The 24,119-nt window shown below is 32.6% G+C and overlaps 1 protein-coding gene across 1 annotated transcript; it reads left to right on the top strand.

Annotated features, from left to right (window-relative positions):
- Positions 1 to 697: 697 nt before the first annotated feature.
- On the top strand, positions 698 to 20,108 carry LOC134697061 (thimet oligopeptidase-like). Its single transcript, XM_063559083.1, has 18 exons — positions 698 to 895; positions 2,241 to 2,405; positions 3,297 to 3,436; positions 3,927 to 4,042; positions 4,381 to 4,512; positions 4,773 to 4,810; positions 5,360 to 5,472; positions 6,471 to 6,525; positions 6,941 to 7,105; positions 9,140 to 9,301; positions 9,681 to 9,746; positions 12,256 to 12,360; positions 14,700 to 14,807; positions 15,875 to 15,948; positions 17,992 to 18,223; positions 18,760 to 18,891; positions 19,263 to 19,379; positions 19,865 to 20,108. Exons 1-18 carry the CDS (start codon positions 746 to 748, stop codon positions 19,955 to 19,957), a joined length of 2,163 nt encoding a protein of 720 aa, XP_063415153.1. The 5' UTR covers positions 698 to 745; the 3' UTR covers positions 19,958 to 20,108.
- Positions 20,109 to 24,119: the final 4,011 nt, after the last annotated feature.

Genomic DNA, 24,119 nt, shown 5'->3' with positions numbered 1-24,119 from the left:
TATAAGGGTTAATAACAAAATGATTGTATTTGTTCATTAACATTGCCATCTGTTCCTGTACATGTTGCCGTTTTCAAATCGATTCTATCTCTAACATTTTTTGAGAAATGAGCAAAGGAAAGAAATTGTTTCAAGGGGAAATAACTCTCAAAGGGGATGATGAAATTCTATGCAGCCTCATATGGTAATACATCATGATGAGATGTACCTATTGTCCAAATAAGATCATGATATCTTTAAAAACAACGAGGGGGGGTCATGTTGAAAAAAATCAATAAAAGGGAGATAACTTCTAAAGGGGATGATGAAATCCTACACAGCCTCATCTGGTAATACTTCATAATGAGGTCTACCGATGGTCCATATTTGGTTTTGATAACTCCAATAGAAAAGAGGGGAGGCCATGTCAAACAAATGCTGGATGAAAAAAAAAAAAAAAAAAAAAAAAAAAAAAAAAAAAAAAACATGCGAAAAACAATAAGGTCTTTCCTCACGGAGAGGAAAGACCTTAAACATTAGAAAAACAATAAGGTCTTTCCTCACGTAGGGGAAAGACCTTAAAAATACTAAACTCCGAGGAAAATTCAAAAAGGAAAATCAAAAATCAAAAGCCGAACAGATTTGAAGGTAATAAGCTGAATATTAGTCCGTAGTTCTGTAATTACACTTGCTGGTATTTAGACGTATACATGAAACTGGTTCCCTGTTACCAAAATATTAAGAGGCAGTAACAGAAGAGGTGCACATGAAAACTCTCTGGACTGGGCTAAAAGTTTTGCAAAGAATACCCGCTTTACTGTCTGGAAATTTGGTCGAAAAAATTAAACCAAGCAATTTGTTTGATTTTCAACATCGTTCGTTTTCTGTAACATCCCACTGCAGTCTAAACTTTAAGGTGATCACTTGGACTACCGGCTGGGTCTTGTCTAAAAAAAATATTTCCGATTTACCTTAAATCATATAACAATAGATAATTAACTGCAGTTTTTTGAAAGATGTCGGCAAGTCATGATCTTTTTTATTTAATATTATTTAGATTTCTGTGTTGTCTTTCTCACTTTCTCTTTAGCATGCTATGCTACATCTTCGCTAGCCAAGGGTTACGATCCACTCCCGCTCTCTTCACGGGAGAGCGGGAGTGGATTGTAACCCTTGGCTAGCGAAGATGGCTATGCTATAACAGATTGGATTTTTCTACATGTTGGGTTAGTCCAAATAACTATGTTTCCATACCCTTGACTGGACACCATAAGGCATATCCAGAAATCCCTATCAAGCTTGCAAAGAAAACAGCAACTTCCAACAACCTGGAGACCAATATGCACAGGGTTTCACTTTGTGGATCAACTCCAAAAAAGCTGTTGCTTCCGCTGCTTCTTCTATACCTACACCCAGTACAAGCACAGAAAACTTCTGTCTGACCCAAGGCAGGGACACAGTCTATACTCCCTCCAAACCTAGAAGTTAGTGTTGTAGGATAGATTCCATAGAGGATTTCATTGACATGGATTGCCCTTCCTACTTCACAAACCATCTCATACATCTACGGTATCTTGGCCAGATCCAAAGTCTATTGGTTTTGCCCTACAAGAACGCACAGTCACTCCCTAACAAACTCAACCATCAAATTCGAGTAAGAAAAAAGAGAAGAGAACAGGAGATTCTTCACTGCAAGAATATGTCCTTGAAGTCTGCAATACCTTAGTAACCTACCCTAACACTAAAACCCAACATCACCATCACATGACAAGAATATGTCCTTGAAGTCTGCAATACCTTAGTAACCTACCCTAACACTAAAACCCACATGACAAGAGAAACAGCTTATTACTAAAAAAAAATTAACATGTTTCCAAAATATTTTGAATATTTTGTTTTAAAAATGATTTAATCCTTTTATATTTTTGTTTAGAATTTGGTAGTGACAGCATCATCAACATATGAAATGTTAACAAATACACTCATTGTAACTTGATTTTTAATCTTAAATTTTACTGTTTTATATGATTTTGATAGACATTTGTTATATACACCTACACACATATATAAATATATATATAAGCTTTGATCAGTTACATTTGTAAGTGTATTCTGACCCAGGAGCTCATTGATTTGGATTTCGACATGTTCAAGTCCATTACATGGAACTTGGGAATTATCGAAATTTAGATAATTAGACAAGTAGCATATTCATGATATTGGGTTTCCTAAAAAATGAGCAATTTAAATTATTTTTGTAGTTACAAGACACAATGGCAGCTACCCCAGGAAATAAATTAACATGGAAAGTTGATCAGGCCATGATTACTAAAACTGTTGAAGATCTGAAGAAGTCATCATTACATGCTTATGAATCTGTGGGAAAACTTTCTCCAGAACAAATTAATTATGATAATGTGATAAAGGTTAGTTATTTAATTTTGTTTTAAATGTAGTTCATTGGAAATGTTTTTAAATTTCTAAAAAAACTATTCAAATAGAAAAGAATTGTTCTCTAATTTCTATACAATTTTCACATTTCTTGAGCGGTGTGAGAAAACATTTCTCCTTGCTCGTGAAATATCTGTAAAGTGGAAATTTTATTATGACGTCCAAATTTTTTTATTTCTTCTCAAATTCGAAGTCATGAAAAAAGTCATGAAAAAAGGCGACAAGGCCTGATGACATCCCATATACAGAACACAACTTTCTGAAAATCTTGGAAAAAGAAGGAAAAAAATCATTAGAGAAACAGAATCCTACACTATAACTTGTGTATAACAATATTCTCCACTCTCAACAGTTAAATTTTAAATAATATAAAAAGCTCTGCAAGCCTCATGATTTAGATGATGAAATTCAACTGTCTCGAGTGGAGAAATATCATAACAGACTTGTTGCAGTGGAGGAATCTATCTTTCCATTATTTATTTAGATCATGTGAATACATTCTTCAACACTGTTGAAAAACCTTTTGTCTGATTCAAAAGTTAGGATTCTTTAATCAAAAGATGATATTCTTAAAATCTGTTTAAAATCTGATATTTCAGTCTCCTCCATTAGATCTGTTTAATTCCAAGTGTAAACTATGAAGAAATTCTATAAAAGTGATGCTTAGATCACCTTTTATGTATTTTTTTATCAAACATTTATTAAACCTTTTCCACTATTGACACCAAAATGAATTGGACTAAAAATAATTGCATTAGATAATTCTCAACTCTAGATGTTTCGTATTTTTTGTCATTTGGTTATTGTGTCATTGACATTCATGTATGCCAGGACATGTTCTTAGATTTATTTCCTTGATTCCCTAGGCTTTAGCAGACAATGATTGTGTGTATGCAGTAAACAGAAACAATGTAGATTTCTTACAACATGTATCATCTGACAAGGACCTGAGAGATGCCAGTGTAACGGCTGATAAAGAACTATCAGAATTTGATGTAGAAATGAGGTAAGTATCTGTTCAAAGGGATACAACTCTAGTTCAGATGTTGTATGCTAAGAACAATGTTTTCCTGTAACCTACCTTTTCAGTGTATTCCTTTTAAAAAATAATGGAAAATATTTTTTTTTTAATATTTTATAATAAATAAATGATATGATAACAACACCCCTTTTCATATTCTTCCAATATTCAAAAGAATTTTAACATTTTATAATGAATAATACCTTGACAAGTATTTATTTGAGAACTACTAGTACTGTAACACTCTAGCCCCCTACAGCTATTACAATTAAGTTTACAAAGTTTGTTATAAGAGATTTTACAAAGAAATATTGGACTCACTTACAAGTCATTACCGATTATATAGATTACATCAGTATACTAAAATGGGTGCCTATGATTTAGAAACTTTTTTAAACGATAAGAAGTTAAAACTTGGTAGCTTTTGTGTATAAATAATGTATGCCGACTTCACATTCTATTTGTTTATTTACAGCATGAGACAGGACGTGTTTGACACATTGGTTGCCACGGAGAAAAAACTGTCAGGTCAACTAAAGCCAGAGGCAACAAGATATTTGGAGAGAATGATTAAATATGGCAAAAGAAATGGTATACCTTTCATTATTTATTGGTATATTTTCTATAGGTTTAATTCTGTATATTACATGTATTATTGACTTTTGAAATTGATCCACCAATTTTCCTTATTTTACAAATTCATTTTTATTTCAAAAATTGTCTCGACACAAAAGATCCAACCAAATTGAAGAAAAATATAACTTCTACAATGTTGACATATTTTTTGACAGAAAGAGAATGCCTTAATTAATGACCTTATCAACTCTGATATATACATGGGAGAGAAAGTTGTAAGACAGGGGAGATAATTAGCTGTTGTTGGTAACTTCTCCATTGCTTTATATTGAAAATTGTTAATGTGATTGTAGGGTTACATTTGCCAAAGGAAAAACAAGATAAAATTAAAGAAATAAAGAAGAGAATGAGTGATTTAAGTATTGACTTCAGTAAAAACCTGAACGAAGAAAACACAGTACTGGAGTTTACAGAAAAAGATTTAGGTTTGTTAATATCTATTATCAAAATACACAAATATACATATTGCAAACTTTCATTATAAACCTTATCTTTTATTACTCTTAGCAGAAGATAGAATCCCCTTAGGCATTTTATTTTTCTGTTTTTGTTTGTGAGGAATTCATCACATTGAAATTATAAACAAAATCTGTATGAAGTTTTGCATGTTCTTTGTTAAGAACTTTTTAATTGTATTACCAAATATAATCGGCTACAAAGTCAATAACATTTGTGTATATTTCAGATGGTGTTTCTGAAGACTTCATTAAATCATTGGATAAGGTAAGATAATAGAATATTTAAATGGGTGATCTCTCATATTGCTCAAACTTTACATGCAAGTAGGCAATATTAAACATAATTAATTGAAACTTATTTTGTCCCTTGGTTAGGTGGAGCAGAAGCCTTTTAAATCAAAGACATCTGTCCAACTTTTGAACTTTCACTTTATTTTTTATTTGTTTTTGAATTTTGTGCAAATGATTTACAAAGAAAACTGCCTTTGTAATGCTCTTGTGTTTACAATATAAAGATTATCATAATGTGACCTTTTTGTGAGTTAATTTACCTTAGTTATGTCCCATTATGTTTTAATTAGCTTTCTTCATTAGTCAGTTAGCATTTTACACATATTGTATGTCCAATTCCTACATTAACCAATGGGGAACATTTTTGTCTAAAAATATATATTTTCAGAAAGATTTTATTATCATGTGGTCCTCAGTAATACATTGTTGATTGGTTAACTTTTGAACTTTTAGAAACTGAAAAATTGGTTTAAAAAGTTGCCCAAGCTGTATAATATTTTATTTCTAATTTCTATTGATGCAGACTGATGATGGAAAACTAAAGGTGACCTTGAAATATCCTCATTACTTCCCTTGTATGAAGAAAGCTAGAAACCCCAACACTAGGAAACAATTGGAAATAGCATTTAACTCTAGGTAACATTTACATACTAACATAGTATTACTAACTTCAATTTTGAGTGGATGCAGTTAACAGATTTCATATCATCAGTTTTATGATGGATTCAGTGTATTCCGTCTGTACTTATAAACAAGAATATGATTGCCAATGAGACAACTCTTCATGAAAGACCAAAATGACACCGAAATTAACAGCTGTAGGTCACTGTATGACCCTCAACAATGAGCAAAACCCATACCACATAGTCACCTTTAAAATGATATGTATTTATTTTGTTAAATTTATAATCCACAAATTTTTCATATTAGGTTTTAAGTTGCGCTAAAATGGAGTACTGTAATGAATACTGTTATTTTGCTAATTAAGTTATAGCCTATGTTTGATAAAGTAAATGATAAGGCAGAGAGCATCCAGATAAGTTTACAAGGGCTTGAGTGTTTTTTCTATGCCTATGTTTTTGATAAAGTAAATGATAAGGCAGAGGACATCCAGATAAGTTTACAAGGGCTTGAGTCTTTTTTCTATGCCTATGTTTGATAAAGTAAATGATAAGGCAGAGGACATCCAGATAAGTTTACAAGGGCTTGAATGTTTTTTCTATGCCTATGTTTGATGAAGTAAATGATAAGGCAGAGGGCATCCAGATAAGTTTACAAGGGCTTGAGTGTTTTTTCTATGCCTATGTTTGATAAAGTAAATGATAAGGCAGAGGACATCCAGATAAGTTTACAAGGGCTTGAGTGTTTTTTCTATGCCTATGTTTGATAAAGTAAATGATAAGGCAGAGGGCATCCAGATAAGTTTACAAGGGCTTGAGTGTTTTTTCTATGCCTATGTTTGATGAAGTAAATGATAAGGTAGAGGGCATCCAGATAAGTTTACAAGGGCTTGAGTCTTTTTTCCATGTCAATGTTTGATGAAGTAAATGATAAGGCAGAGGGCATCCAGATAATCAAGAATAGTCAACAGTCAAAATAGATTGGTGAATAAAAAACATATCTTTCTTTTCTAGATGTGTAAAAGAAAATACTGCTATCTTAGAAGAATTAATAAAACTCAGACATGAGGTATGTAAAATTAATTAAAAACATTTAGTGAACATGCTCACATATACCATGCTCCCTATATGAAAGTGAAAAGCTTTAGGTGACATAGTTGCCTCATTATATGTGACATATGTCCAAGTAAAATACCATCTGGGAGATAGACTGGTCGAAAGCTATATCTCTCAGCTTTTGTAGCATGGTGGATTATTACCCCTGTGTATGGAGTAAAAATAAGATGCATACATTTATTAAATCTAATATCAATTTTACTAATTAAAATTTGAAAAAATGTAATCAGTAGAAATGTTAATCTATTTTGTATTATAGAGTTTTATAAGAAAATAATGATTTCAGCACTCCAAATTTTAAAATGAAAATTGAAAAGTAGAAAAATTGTATAGTCATTAGAACAGCATTATTTAATTATTTTTTTCAGAAAGCACAGATTCTAGGCTTCCCTTCACATTCTGCTTTTGTATTAGATATGAGGATGGCTAAGACTCCTGAAGCTGTCACTTCATTCCTCTCAGGCCTATCAAAGAAGTTACAGGCTCTAAAGCAATCAGAGATGTCGCTGTTCTTAGAGTATAAGAAGGAAGAGGTGATTTATATCTTAAAATTGTATATTAAGGTAGCACTACAGTCAGAATTTTCTGACTCCAATCAACAGTATTTAAATATCAATTTCTCCAAAACTACTTAATGGATTTTTAAAATCTTTAACTCATTTCAAAGCTGAAATATAACTCTTTCTTAATTTATATATAAATTTATTTTTGGTTTGATTAGTCTCAAAATATAGCTCATTAATGGCCAAAAAAGTGGTCTTCCAACTTGAATGAAAATGGCACATTCATGTCAAATGGTAGTAAAAATTTGTTTTCATCCCTGTAATCAACCATATACAATCTCCAAAAACGTGTCTCAGATTTTTGATATATGCCTCCAGTAAGAAGATATATTGATTTAACTGCTGGGTGCCAAACTTCATTTCACCTTTCATCTTTGGAAACCCATAAATTCATTTAGAAACAAATTATCCAAAAACTGGGACACGGTATTGTAGAAAATACACACTTCAATCATATATATCAAAGTCAAGCCAAAGGGGGTACCCATAAAGTTTCTATTGTCATTTTTTCCTTACAATTTTCATGAAAAATTGTTCTGAGAAATGACCTAAAAACTGAATTTTCCCCTTAGAACCCCTATAAAGTCAATATAAATACAGACGTTCCACTGGGAACACCCCAGGAGTGTTCTGCTACCATTACTATATCAATAGAACCACACACTTTGTGTCTTTAATGCTCTAATGCTGTAAATTTTGCATTATATGTGAACTGTCCAACACTAACTTGGCATTGGCGGGAGTTTGACGTCACAGATCTGACCAACATCAGTGATAAAGTAATTTTAAAATATAGACAAAGCTCCGCCTCTTTCCAGACAGTCTCAGATAAGAGAAAAACATGATTGACCAGCTGCATTAATCAATGTTAAATTAACAACATTATTCTCTATATATGAAGAATAATTTTCATTTGAATTTTAAAAAAGAAATAAAGTAAAACTATGTCTGAAATTAGCTAATACATTAAAATTGTGCATCAAAAAACATGTTGATAAAAAGATCAACCCACCCTTTTCTTGAAAATACATTTAATTTAATGGGACTGAAAAAATACACATTAACTGAAAATTAGTTAAAATTCATAAAACTGTATTAATAAATGAAGAAGACCAAAGAGAAGAAATGTATACAGGCAGTCAGAGGCTTTCAAAACTACTTCCCCACTCTTTTCCATAGTACTTTTTTCCTTTTTGATAGATTTTTTCCCTTTAGTTTTTTTTTCTTTTTCTTTGTTCACTTCCATGTTATATAAATATTTTTTGTTTCAAAACAATGAGATAAGACTACATTATTTATCTTATGGTCAGAGATTAACAGCTGGACACTGGTATCAACAGATGATTGACATATTAGCCCCTCCCAAATGCCTATATATTTAGATTAATTACCATGTGCTTTTATTTACATAAATGCATTATCAATTTACTCCCTGTTGTGATATGATAATGACTTTGGGATTTTTACAAACTGTGCAGAATAATACTTTCTTCAGAATTATGTGATAAAAAAAATATGACAAAAAAATCATTGTTAGACTGTAGTGCTACCTTAAATGATCTTTTCTAGGTTATAGTTTATATATCTCTTTAATAATCTTGACTTAATAATTCACTTCTATTTTATACTTTTAAAAAGGTTTATACTAAAGTAAATTGAAACAAAAATCGATTGATTTTGGATAAAAAGAAATCTGCATAGTTTCGGAATTGGGATACAACTTGTTGTTATTGACATCAAATTTAGAGTTAATAGAAATCCATACCAGAGTTCAGTCCTAAATGTAATCTGATCTTTCATGGAAATTATCACTATCAAATGTTTGTGGATAGTCATGTTGAGCCAAAATTATAGATGAGACTTATAATATCCACTGATCATTCATTTCGATTTCTAATTCAAGAGCAAAACACAACATGTTAGCAATTCCTAATTTTTTATAATGATAGTTAAAGTAATTCTGAAAAAAAATAATGTATATTAAATGTGATGTTTATTTTTCAGTGTGATAAATATGGTTATGAGTTTGATGGAAAGATAAACTTTTGGGATTTCCGTTATTACATGAGTATGGCAGAAGAGAAAAAATATGCTGTTGACCATGAGAAGCTTAAAGAATATTTCCCCATGAAGGTTGTAACTAAAGGCTTACTGGATATATACCAGGTAATCTTATGTCATCTTAACTTGTTGAGAACACATCCATATGTATCTATCAAAGAGCACATAGTTCAGGCTCATAGCTAATGTTAAAAATTATTTTAAAGACTAGCTCATCAGCCAGAATCCAATTCTTTTGTTACTAAAGGCCTATTGTATTTTTACCAATAAAATTGAGAATGGAAATAGTGAATGTGTCAAAGAGACAACAACCGACTTAAGAGCAAGTATATAGATAGGAAGAATCAAAGTTGTTATAATTTCTTTAAAATTACTTTAACAATAGGATTGTTTATTTTAAAATGTTTACTGAAAGATATCTTTGTGTACATCAATATTATCAACATTATCAATATTCAATATAATCTATCATTATTATTTCTAGGAGTTACTCAGTTTAGAATTCAAGTTAATAGAAGGAGCCCAGGTGTACCATCCTGATGTGACTATGGTTAGTATAATTTGTGAAATGTTGAAGAATTACTAAGAAATGAATAACTATCAGAAATCTAACATCGACATTGTGTCAATATGTAATTATTAAATCAAAATAAAACATACAGATTGTGCTGGATTTGAAGGGCTTTCTTTTCTAGCCAACCATTGAGAAATATATGGGTGCTTTGCAACCAAAATTGGTGGTTAAGGAAAACTACTTGATAAGGCAAGATTGTCCTTTACTGATGTATTTAAAATTGTGATTATTGTGAAACTATTATAAAATGTATCAACAAATGATGGATCAAAAAGAATCCAGTAAATCATGAGATGAGTGCATACTTAATTACATAAAACAAATATTTTGAGTTGTCTTTCTTTATACAGTAATGCCCCCTCATGTTGATTTTCATTCTTGACTTGCTATAAAATAGAAATTTGTTGATCATCTTGAAATTCCTTAGCTAACCATGACGGTCATTAATTGTGCAACTTGTGCTGGTTGAAAAAAGAAATACTGTGTTATGACTGATTTGCATGATTGGTTTTCAGTTCGTCAATATAAACAAATTTTTGAAAAAATTGAGGTTTTGAGTGTTTCGATTTTCCATGTCCCCAACTTCACCAGCAATTATTTTTTTATTCAACCATCTTTTTTGAAAATTTCAAGTTTCAGTATAAACTAAATTATATAATGCACCAACCCCTGACAATTAAACACTCATTCTTATATTTCTTCCAATAAAATTTTGTAATTTAAATGTTCAACCCCCCCTAAAATCATGTTGTCCCCTGTGTTTTTTGGAAAACTAAATCATTCAAATAATATCCAAATTAATTAAACAGGCGTCCGATTCTCACATATATGATAAATTATATAACAAACTTGCCCTTTATTTGTCTTTTTATATTACAACTATAGCATCATTAGCATGTAATAAAATTTTGAAAATTTTAAGACAAAAAAAAAGTTGTCCCCAGAGGTGATTTCCCTCCTGTTACCACTGAGTTTTTTTACCTGTGGAAACGTTTACAAGACCAATAGTTATTTTCCCATTATGTATTGTGAAGAGCATCATTTCCTGAATGCATTAGTACAAAAAAATAGTTGAAAAGGCGGCCAGGTTTGAACATTCAAGCCCATCCAAGGTAAGAATTTATAGAAAAATACTTATTGGTGTTCCATCCTGTTATAGCCTTTTCTTCCACTTTCTGAGAATATTTTTAAGTGTGCACCACAATATTAAGTGTGTTTTTATATCATCTTTTTAAAAGTTATAGGACACAGGAAATACACTTACATTTAATGTGATAAAAAGGACAAAAACTATCGCGTAATTCCTTTCTGTTACGTTCTGTCATTTTACCTGATAAAAAGTAACAGCATAACCATCATTAGTAACAGGAAGGATATTCAAGACATTTTCACTGAAGAATCGTTCATCTACTATATGTCAACCATTTCATTTAATATAAGTTATCACGACCATATCAAATAAATTTCAAAATAATATACAGTATATTGAATAACAAAATAGGTTTTTTGCTTTTGATAACAGCAGAGAACATTGTGCAATTTAAGTATAGTAGATAGTAACAGAAAGGAATTTATTTTAGAATTTTTCATTACCTAGGCAGATTTTTCATCTTGCAAATACAGTTTCAAAGACTAAATGACATTGTTTGCTGTTATCTTCCAATTGTGACCAATCTAAAATGATGTATTTTTCTTAAACTTTAAAATAAAGCAGAAAAATCCTTTCTGTTACCAACTCTGTCCTGTTACCGTTGTCCTGTTACTCAAGATTCTTTCATGTTACCGACATACCGAACTATATTATTTCTAAACCTTTTGTATTGCAAATGTTAAAATCAATAATTGGCATTTGATAAACTATTGCAGGATATACTAGTAAACCACAAATAACGTCTTAAACTTATTCCTTATTCCCATTAGAAACTTTTTAAAATTGATTCCCTTTGGTAACAGTAAAGAACTGGATTTTTTTGTACCATTTTTAAAATTGCCATTGTTTCCTTATTAAACAATTGTTTGAATTACAGACAACAGTTCCTAGATCCCAAATGTGTGTTCTTCGATTTGTGCTATTGAAATACCGGGTTTAAAGAATTTTTTTTTGGTTTTTTCTTATTGCCAAAAATCGACTTTTTCAGATATTGTCTCATATAAGCATTTTTCAGAACTGTTATGCAGGAACTTCTTGCTAACAGTTTGAATTTTACCTTACCCTTTAAATGACTTATTATCTCATAATGACTAAAATCAATATAAAAGTTCACAAGTTTTCTATTAGTAAAAAAAGGAGCTACACATAAGGTTTAGCTATTTATCAAAAATAAAAATGGCTGAACTAATCGGTGATTATTGTAACCTTCTGGTTACTTTTAGAATGAGTAGTGGTTTTATATTGTGTGTCAACTTGTGCGAAGAATATTTTGTAATTGCCACGGTAATAATGTGAATACTATAAGATATTATAAAAAGATTTTGTTGTTTGCAGTACAGTGTGACAGACAAAGAATCAAGTCAGCTTTTGGGATATTTCTACTTGGACCTTCACCCCAGGGAAGGAAAGTATGGCCATGCTGCTTGTTTTGGTCTACAGGTAAGAACATTTAGACTTACACCCCAGGGAAGGAAAGTATGGCCATGCTGCTTGTTTTGGTCTACAGGTAAGAACATTTAGACTTACACCCCAGGGAAGGAAAGTATGGCCATGCTGCTTGTTTTGGTCTACAGGTAAGAACATTTAGACTTACACCCCAGGGAAGGAAAGTATGGCCATGCTGCTTGTTTTGGTCTACAGGTAAGAACATTTAGACTTACACCCCAGGGAGGGAAAGTATGGCCATGCTGCTTGTTTTGGTCTACAGGTAAGAACATTTAGACTTACACTCCAGGGAGGGAAAGTATGGCCATGCTGCTTGTTTTGGTCTACAGGTAAGAACATTTAGACTTACACTCCAGGGAGGGAAAGTATGGCCATGCTGCTTGTTTTGGTCTACAGGTAAGTACATTTAGACTTACACCCCAGGGAGGGAAAGTATGGCCATGCTGCTTGTTTTGGTCTACAGGTAAGAACATTTAGACTTACACTCCAGGGAGGGAAAGTATGGCCATGCTGCTTGTTTTGGTCTACAGGTAAGTACATTTAGACTTACACCCCAGGGAGGGAAAGTATGGCCATGCTGCTTGTTTTGGTCTACAGGTAAGAACATTTAGACTTACACTCCAGGGAGGGAAAGTATGGCCATGCTGCTTGTTTTGGTCTACAGGTAAGAACATTTAGACTAACACCCCAGGGAAGGAAAGTATTGCCGTGCTGCTTGTTTTGGTCTACAGGTAAGAACATTTAGACTAACACCCCAGGGAAGGAAAGTATTGCCGTGCTGCTTGTTTTGGTCTACAGGTAAGAACATTTAGACTTACACCCCAGGGAAGGAAAGTATTGCCATGCTGCTTGTTTTGGTCTACAGGTAAGAACATTTAGACTTACACCCCAGGGAAGGAAAGTATGGCCATGCTGCTTGTTTTGGTCTACAGGTAAGAACATTTAGACTTACACCCCAGGGAAGGAAAGTATTGCCATGCTGCTTGTTTTGGTCTACAGGTAAGAACATTTAGACTAACACCCCAGGGAAGGAAAGTATTGCCGTGCTGCTTGTTTTGGTCTACAGGTAAGAACATTTAGACTTACACCCCAGGGAAGGAAAGTATTGCCATGCTGCTTGTTTTGGTCTACAGGTAAGAACATTTAGACTTACACCCCAGGGAAGGAAAGTATGGCCATGCTGCTTGTTTTGGTCTACAGGTAAGAACATTTAGACTTACACCCCAGGGAAGGAAAGTATGGCCATGCTGCTTGTTTTGGTCTACAGGTAAGAACATTTAGACTTACACCCCAGGGAAGGAAAGTATGGCCATGCTGCTTGTTTTGGTCTACAGGTAAGAACATTTAGACTTACACCCCAGGGAAGGAAAGTATGGACATGCTGCTTGTTTTGGTCTACAGGTAAGAACATTTAGACTTACGCCCCAGGGAAGGAAAGTATGGACATGCTGCTTGTTTTGGTCTACAGGTAAGAACATTTAGACTAACACCCCAGGGAAGGAAAGTATGGACATGCTGCTTGTTTTGGTCTACAGATGAGAACATTTAGACTTACACCCCAGGGAAGGAAAGTATGGCCATGCTGCTTGTTTTGGTCTACAGGTTAGAACATTTAGACTAACACCCCAGGGAAGGAAAGTATTGCCGTGCTGCTTTTTTTGGTCTTCAGGTAAGAACATTTAGACTTACACCCCAGGGAAGGAAAGTATGGCCATGCTGCTTGTTTTGGTCTACAGGTAAGAACATTTAGACTTACACCCTAGGGAAGAAAAGTATGGCCATGCTGCTTGTTTTGGTCTACAGGTAAGAACATTTAGACTTAAACCCCAGGGAAGGACAGTATGGACATGCTGCTTGTTTTGGTCTACTGGTAAACACATTTTATAAAAAGCATCATTGAACTACTTTTCATTTCATTTAATTTTTAATATCTTTTAATCATTACATGTATTTTAAAACATGTTGTTTGAATGATCCCTAATTTTCCATTTTCCTTGCTTTTTTTCTTGAAATTTTGGTCCAGTCTAATGATTTTGTGGAGAGTTATTGTCCTTGGACTTAGAAAATTCACTGTAAATTTTAATTTTCTACATTTTATTTTGTCATGCTTGAATATATTTACTTCATATTTGCTAGTTTACACCTAGGCAAGTTATAGATCAAGTTAGCATTTTGTGCCGGTACAATGAATATTTTAAATGATAGGGGATTATGTGTTGCAAGGCAAGACCCACAGAATGCTTGCTTATTTTATATTACAGCCAGGTTGTATAGGACCTGATGGTAAAAGACAGATTTCAGTATCTGTTATGATTACATATTTTATATTACAGCCAGGTTGTATAGGACCTGATGGTAAAAGACAGATTTCAGTAGCTGCTATGGAGGCTAACTTTACAAAACCAACTGAAGATAAACCATCACTACTAACTCACGATGAGGTACAAATTAAACATTTAAATCCCAATCCTAATACCAAAGGTGGTGTATAGTAATCACCAGTTATTGATAAGACACTATTTGACCACTTCTCTGCAGGAATCGCTGATTGAATATCAGCCTTAGTGAACTCTAGACTAATGAACATTATCAAGTCTAACTTCAAATTAATATTCCTTGGATGGTGTTTTAAAAATGTTTTTCTATCCCTACAAATCCATCCCAACCACCTTCCATACATGAATCTCCAAGATGAAGTATAATGTAATTCTACAATATGTTTTCAGTATCTTTTACACATTTAAATATATGAACCAAATTGTTACGCTTGATCATTATATACAAGGGGAAGTTACTGTTGTTGCCATCATATAGAAAATAATTACAGTTACTTCCCCTTTACAAGAAATGCATCTTGAAGTTTGTCTTGTCTTTTATGTCAAACACTGCATATAATATTGCAGAAAGTTAATAAAAGCATAATCAGAGTTTTATGTACATTGCACTCGTCTACTCTTACTTACTTCATTTGAATACTTTTGAATATATATATAGTTAATTTAAAAATAAGGAGATGTGGTATGATTGACTATGAGACAACTTTAACCAAGTTCTAATGAAGTGGATGTAGGCAACCATACAGTCTTCAACAATGAGAAAAACCCATACCATATGGTTGGCTCTAAAAGGTTTTTGATATGAAAAACATGAAACAATTCAATTGAGAAAACTAAGGGCTTAATTAATAACAAAACAGCTTACAAAAACAAGCATGACAAACCAATGACAGCAACTGAACTACAGCCTCCTGACTTGGGACAGGCACATAAAGGATGTGGTGGGTGAAATATTGGTGACTACTACCCTCCCATAACCTGGGACAGTGGATATAACAGTGCAACTTAAGAACAAACTAAAAAGGCTGACTCATTAGGTGAATACAAATATAAATACATCTAACAAAAACACAAGGTAACACAAAGTTGATGTGAATGTATCTACTTTTAAATTGTATGAAACATGATACTTTATTTTGTTTGATGACAGTAACACAATGATTATTATTTAGGTAGAGACGTACTTCCACGAGTTTGGACATGTTATGCACCAGATCTGTGCACAAGCTGATTTTGCATTGTTTAGGTTTGTATTTAAGAATTGAATGCTTCTTTTTGTAACTTCATCGGGGTGTAAAAGGGTTGACTGAAGTACATTTTGTATGAAGTGCAGAAGCGCTTCATTCTAAAAATGTGCACGGTCAATGCTTTTACAACCCTATGAAGTTACAAAAAGAAGCATTCAATACTTTTAATTACATTTTTTAGCTAGGATCATGAAAACACAATTTTATCAAGTTTTTATTTAATTTACCTGTGCACTTTATTGTGGGACCTCGTGTCATCATGAATGATAAATTTATTGTGTAATGCAATTGCTTAAGGAATAACGTGAGATGTGCAGTTAGCCAATCAGAATAAGGTATTTTAATGAAGCATACATCTAATGTAATTATTTGTAAATAAGAAGATATAAAAAATAAATGAACAAATTTTTAATTACCCCATCGGAGATTAGAAACAGATTTATATTATGTGTATGAAAAGAAACTAGAATTTCAATCAAATACTAGAAAATAGTCACATACAAGTATATCACTGCTCTTCTTCATCTAGATAGTTACTGGAAGGTCTTCAATGATGAGCAGAAGTACTAGCAACTGACAATAAAGTCACAATGCCACTCTTAGTTTAGTCAGTCACAATGCCACTGTCACAATGCCACTCTTAGTATAGTCAGTCTCAATGCCACTCTTAGTATAGTCAGTCACAATGCCACTCTTAGTAAAGTCAGTCACAATGCCACTCTTAGTATAGTCAGTCACAATGCCACTCTTAGTAAAGTCAGTCACAATGCCACTCTTAGTATAGTCAGTCTCAATGCCACTCTTAGTATAGTTAGTCACAATGCCACTCTTAGTATAGTCAGTCTGAATGCCACTCTTAGTATAGTCAGTCACAATGCCACTCTTAGTATAGTCAGTCACAATGCCACTCTTAGTATAGTCAGTCTCAATGCCACTCTTAGTATAGTCAGTCACAATGCCACTCTTAGTATAGTCTTGAAGTCTCAATGCCACTCTTAGTATAGTCAGTCACAATGCCACTCTTAGTATAGTCAGTCACAATGCCACTCTTAGTATAGTCAGTCACAATGCCACTCTTAGTATAGTCTTGAAGTCTCAATGCCACTCTTAGTATAGTCAGTCACAATGCCACTCTTAGTATAGTCAGTTACAATGCCACTCTAAGTATAGTCTTGAAACAGTTGTTTGATCTTTTGATGTATTTAATTTCTAAACAATATATGTCATGGTCATATTAAGAATTACTTTTAAAATTGTTGTTCATTTATGAATAATTTGTTTTTGGAGGTACACAAATATTGACAGTCATTATGAACTCTTTCATCACTTGGTCTTAGATTGAGAGTTGTCTCATTGGCAATCATACCAAATCTACTTATTTTCATATTCTACACTAATTGATATAGATATTGGATGAATACATGGAGCACGCATCCTAAAAAAGTATTATTATGTTGATTGGGATGAGTTACATTAATTTCCCAGTGAAATAAAAATCGATAATTTCACATGTGAAATAAACATGGTTATTTCATTCCTGAGACATCATACCAAAATAATAGGTGTTCTCAAGACATTGATAACGTCAGATCAAAACAAATTGTGAATGCGTAGAAAAAGATATAGTTCCTTACATTTTCTACTTAAATTTCATAAAAAATATCCATTTGCAATGTAATAAAAAGAATAACTAATCAAAGAATTCAAATATAGAAAAATATTCAACTTGTGAACGAACAATATTGATAATTAACTAATAGCACATTCCTGTATCAATGTGTTGTTCAGTCACTCGTTGAATCTTTTTCTCTATCTGAATTCTTCAACTAATTATTCTTTAAATAAGAAATATACTTTGAGTTTCTATTATTTTAACAGTGGTACACATGTATATTATTTTACCAGTGGTACACATGTGGAGAGAGATTTTCTATTATTTTAACATTGGAGAGAGATTTTCTATTATTTTAACATTGGAGAGAATTTTCTATTATTTAAACACTGGTACACATGTAGAGAGAGATTTTCTATTATTTTAACAGTGGTACACATGTGGAGAGAGATTTCGTTGAAGCTCCCTCTCAGATGTTAGAGAATTGGTGTTGGGAGAAGGAACCACTCAGTAGAATGTCAGCACACTATAAAGATGGAACAGCCATACCTGATGATCTGTTACAGAAACTGTTAGATAGCAGGAAGGCCAATGCTGGAGTGTTTAATCTTAGACAAATATTACTAGGCACTTTTGATCAGACCATTCACAGAATGGATCAGGTAAAGAACTTTTGATCTACAAGATTTCAGTATTTATAGAATATGCAGTTTGATGAGATCTTTTAAAATATTGATTAATTTGTGGAAAGCAGTTAAAAGTTGCATTTAGTAGATATTCAATGGTTAAACAAACACTCAAGACTATTGAAATTTAAAAGGAAAGACCTCCCAAATCTCTGTATCCTCTTGTCGTCTTGATTGAGGCACCCTCAATGGATTAATTTCATTTGCATTTTCTAAAAACAGTTCTTGTTCAATGACAGGGATAGGATATATACGCATAAGCACACAAATCAGACTTGATTATTTTAAATCAGATGTAGAGAAGTTAATGGAATACCCTTACAGTTCATTAGCAGTGTCCTACTTTCTTTTTCACTATAAAGGAATGTTATAAGTTGGTTATTTTCTGTAAGATAGGAAACTGGTACTATTTTCACTTTATAGTTATGAGTATATCAATATTGACCTACTCATTTGTCATGTTCATGTTTAGGTGTATTTTATTTTTCATACTTAATTGTTTTTATTTCTAGGCTGACACAGCATCTATATTTTCCAAGTTGTCAGAGGAGACTTTAGGATTTCCAGCAACACCAGGGACCAACATGCCAGCCTCCTTTGGACATATAGCTGGAGGTTATGATTCTCAATACTATGGATATCTGGTAGGTAATCCTCACAGCAATGCATTAAAGCTCTGAGGAATTAGCAATCAAAATAAATGTTACAAATGCTGTTGCAGTAGATTTGCCACTCAGAACCAAGAAGACCCTTCATAGTCTTCACATCTTCCCAATCTGAAAAAAAGGAGAAATTGATTGCCATACTCTGATCGATAAAATATCAAATACTTTCTACTATCAAACCAAAAATTTGTTAAACATGAAAGAAACTGATCTGTAGACTTACTAAACTGTGGTTACAGAATTTTGTAGTAGTGAACATGCATGTTTTATCATTGTAGTTTTTTATAAGTATTTGTATGTAATTATGAGCCTTTTACACACAATTGATAACCGATGTTGTTGTTTTCCAGTGGAGTGAAGTGTTCTGTATGGATATGTTCTATTCACGGTTCAGGAAGGAAGGTATAATGAGTCCTAAAGTTGGTGCTGATTATAGAAAGTACATCTTACAACCCGGTGGATCATTGGTGAGTTAACAATAGTTCTTACATTATTTTCTAGTTTGTTCAAGGTTTTTTTATTAGTTTGTGAAATAAACATTTTTTTACATTTGATTAAAGAAAAAGAGAGAAAATACAAGTAGCCAATAAAAAAGTCCAATAAAAACAGAACACAATGGCCAAAAAGAAAAACTTTAGATTGTGCAATAAAAACCACATGAAATCTAGTTTGGAATTTTAAGTTTTCTGAAAGGGTAAGGTGTCAGATTCATTATTTATTGTTAAATCCTATATGTTATATTTTTCTGGTCTAGTAACATAGTAGGATAGAGTAGAGATGATTTTGTAGGCTTTTAACTGTACATGTGGAGTTTTTAACATACACCAGTACCATGTTTTCACTTCTGGTTAACCTCAGGTTATGTTTTATACTAAAGGGTGTTATAATCTACATATGAACATAAAATTATATTAACAGTGATGATAATTGATATTTTTCTTTTCTTTTACAGGACGCCAGTGATATGCTTAAAAATTTCCTTGGACGTGATCCTGAACAGGAGCCGTTCCTTATCAGTAAAGGACTATCAACACTGAAATTGTAAAACAATTGTAATACACTACCTTCTGACACTAGCCAGGAATAATTCCTAATCAGTAATTGACTATCAACACTGAAATTGTAAAACAATTGTAATACACTACCCAAGAATTATTCTATTGGTTGCAATCAGAAATAAATTATTTTTTTATTAATACTTGTTTATTTTTAAGACTTGATCTATATTGTTATAACTGATTCTAAATTTTATTTTATTTTGCATTGGAAACTTAAGTTATCATTTTTCTTGTATTAAAATAACTGAATGAAATTTTTGTAAAGTTGATATCCCAATTGGAGGACATTTACTTTATGTAAATAGCTGTGGGAAACAATAGCAAATAGCAACAGTTTGTTATAACATTGACAAATGTCAATTGTTAGTGAATCCAGAAAAAAATAATATTCTTATTTGTTGTTGGTTGATTTTCTAGATTTTTGAGGACTATTCTTTGCTAGATGATATAAATGACATAGTCAATGATGTCACACTGTTTCCCTCAGTATTGACTATGAATGTGGAGAACTTTTTTTATTTATTCATTGACATACCAACAGTCAATGATTCAAAAGAACATGGATGTCACACAATCTCCCTCAGAATGTCATAGGATAAATCCCTTTTTTTCCTTTTTCTGCATTTGACTTTCTCAGATTTAAGAGACACTACATACAGTTGACTGAAAGTAACAGTATTAAATGTCTCCATCCATTCATATGTTCTGTCATTCTGTTATAAGGGGAGTGGGATTTTGGACAACCTGTTGGCACAAATATCTACATAGACAGCCTGTACTAGTAGTAAGATCTGTTAAATTTGTGTTTTGTTAAAGGTATAGGGTCAATTTACTAATTCATACATTGATGTGAGTTTGGACAAATCCTGTGTAAATACCTGTCTATTATAAAGTGTTGATTGTAGATGTCTGAAGTTACTCATGGGTTGCTATTTCATACACATATATAACACACATCTTATTTATTTGATATGTAAAGGGAATACCATAGATGAAAAGTCCTTCTTATTTCATATGCAGCTGCCTTTATGTCTAGATTTTCTGTCTTGTCCTTTGTATCAGTGACATTTCTTTATCAGTCAACTTAAACCCCTTTCTACCTTCACAGTCTGCATGTATGATAATGAACACCTTTGGGTCTATTATAGAGTTACCTTATCTCTTCAATTGTCTTGTATGTTTGAAAACAGAGGAATAATTACCAAAAGATGCCTTCATTAATTGGTAATTAGCTGCTTATAACAACATTAAAAGGATGCACTTGATAAGTTCTATTTGTTTTCTGACGAGACTAAGGATTTTTAGAAATTGTATTCATACTGTTCTTTGACCTTGTACTTGTAACACAATCTCAATCTAGTCACTTGTATTTCAAACATTCATATTTCTGAATTGGAAAGGCCTCTTTTTGATTCCCACTGTTGACGAAACAAACAGACATATATGAAAGGGAAATTGAATTATATTATCCTATGTTTTCTGTTAGGAGTGGTTTCACGATTGCCATGTGGAGACCTATAGTGGACTCATTGAAGGGGATGTGTTATGTTCATTGTTGAATGAAGCCGTACGAGGACATGTATTTGCTTTTAACTCGAATGGCTACTTGTCCCGTTTGCAATCCTACCAATTCTGGTTAATTTTCTCTTTTATTTCATGCAACTGTAAAATAAGTAATTTTGCTTCGTTAAGACAATAACAATCAAAACCAAGGAGTAAACAAAGACTCACAAAACCAAGGGACATTTACATCAACAGTTATAAATAAGAAACAACACAAACTCCACTAAAAACCGGGAGTGAAATCAGGTGCTCCGGAAGGGGAAGCATTTCCTGCACCGTATACGCACCTGGTGTGTTATTTCTTTGTTCAGTTTGGTAATGATGTAAGGTTATTATGACTAAGGAAGAAGATCAGATATGATTTCTGACACTTTTGTCATAATGGCCAATCAGCTCATGATGGCGACTGTAAAATTTTTTGAGTGATGACTTTTATTGATTGATTCATAGCCCTGTCTTAGCAACTCATGAGAAAGCAGTATTCCTCATTCAACAAAATCAACGTAGTTTGAGCTAGCTCTAGAGTAACGTTTCAGTTGAGACACATATACTCCATATGCTAGTGCCGCTAGGAAGTTGCTACACAGAAAGGGAAAAATGGCTATAGGAAATCATCGTGTATGTCATAAATTTTGGAATTAAACATACCATCAGTAGTCATTTCGAGAAGGTCTAAATATGAAGCAGATTTATCTGCGTCGGTAGTATCTTTAATTTCAAGTTCACTTGGATATATCAAATGTTAAGTGATCTCTGAATCTATTATCATTAAAAAGACAGTACATCATCAATATACCAAAAAGTGAAATTAAAAGACTGGGCTAATTTCAATTCTCATTTCTTTACGCAATTAAAAAGGCCAGCATGGCAGTGATATCCTCTCCGGTGTATTTTTTTGCTTGTTTGACTTGATTTTTCACAAAGTAAGCTAAATTCCTGCCCAAAACTAGGTATTTAAAATGTCTAGTGCCCTTTTTGTTAAAGAAACATAAGCTGATGAGTTCTTTCAATCGAGCTTTAAGTTTAGTATGTGGAATAGTGGCATAAAGAGATGTAAGATCAAAGATTTTAATGTTGGTACAATGTTTTAATGATTGCGATTGTAAATTCACCAATAACTTTTGAATTTTTCAGTATCCACATCTGATGTGTAAATGATGTTTTTTGTAGTTTCTTATCAAAATAGAACATATGAAGCCCAAAAAAGTCAATTTGGCAACTATCACTGTATCACCTTCTGCATGATTCTTAGGTGGAGCCATACTTAACACCACTTCTTGAATATGCCATTTTGGAATATTTCTGAAATCCTTTTTTAACTGCAATGTGTATGGCAGTAAGAACTTTAGAAATGGGTTTAGTGGAACACTTGTGAGAATCTGCTATATACCTTTCCTTATAAAGATTCTTGTGAAGCTTAGGAATCCAATATAAGGAATTTTTGGATGGAAGATCCTGATCTTTATCCTTTTAAGGATAAGATTTGAATATTGGCAAGGATTATATTACTAATAACGTTCGATTTCGTTCTTGCATATACAAACTGTTTTTTTTTAATTTAAAGCAGTTAACAAATACAAGATATACCACACATCTTATTTGTTTCATGGGTTGCTATTTCATACACATATATACAACACATCTTATTTGTTTCATGGATTGCTATTTCATACACATATACCACACATCTTATTTATTTGATGGGTTGCTATTTCATACACATATATACCACACATCTTATTTGTTTCATGGGTTGCTATTTCATTCTCATATATACCACACATCTTATTTGTTTGATGGGTTGCTATTTCATACACATATATACCACACATCTTATTTGTTTCATGGGTTGCTATTTCATACACATATATATCACACATCTTATTTATTTAATATGTAAAGGGAATACCATAGATGAATAGTCCTTCTTATTTCATATGCAGCTGCCTTTATGTCTAGATTTTCTGTCTTGTCCTTTGTATCAGCGACATTTCTTTTGCAGTCAACTTAAACCCCTTTCTACCTTTCACAGTCTGCATGTTTGATAATGAACACCTTTGTGTATATTATAGAGTTACCTTATCTCTTCAATTGTCTTGTTTGTTTGAAAACAGAGGAATAATCGCCAAAAGATGCCTTCATTAATTGGTAATTAGCTGCTTATAACAACATTAAAAGGATGCACTTGATAAGTTCTATTTGTTTTCTGACGAGACTAAGGATTTTTAGAAATTGTATTCATACTGTTCTTTGACCTTGTACTTGTAACACAATCTCTATCTAGTCACTTGTATTTCAAACATTCATATTTCTGAATTGGAAAGGCCTCTTTTTGATTCCCACTGTTGACGAAACAAACAGACATATATGAAAGGGAAATTGAATTATATTATCCTATGTTTTCTGTTAGGAGTGGTTTCACGATTGCCATGTGGAGACCTATAGTGGACTCATTGAAGGGGATGTGTTATGTTCATTGTTGAATGAAGCCGTACGAGGACATGTATTTGCTTTTAACTCGAATGGCTACTTGTCCCGTTTGCAATCCTACCAATTCTGGTTAATTTTCTCTTTTATTTCATGCAA

This window comes from Mytilus trossulus, chromosome 1 (assembly GCF_036588685.1).
Source record: "Mytilus trossulus isolate FHL-02 chromosome 1, PNRI_Mtr1.1.1.hap1, whole genome shotgun sequence".
Classification (NCBI taxonomy): Eukaryota; Metazoa; Mollusca; class Bivalvia; order Mytilida; family Mytilidae; genus Mytilus; species Mytilus trossulus.
Note: the sequence above shows the minus strand (reverse complement) of the source record. Positions and strands in the feature narration are given on the sequence as shown.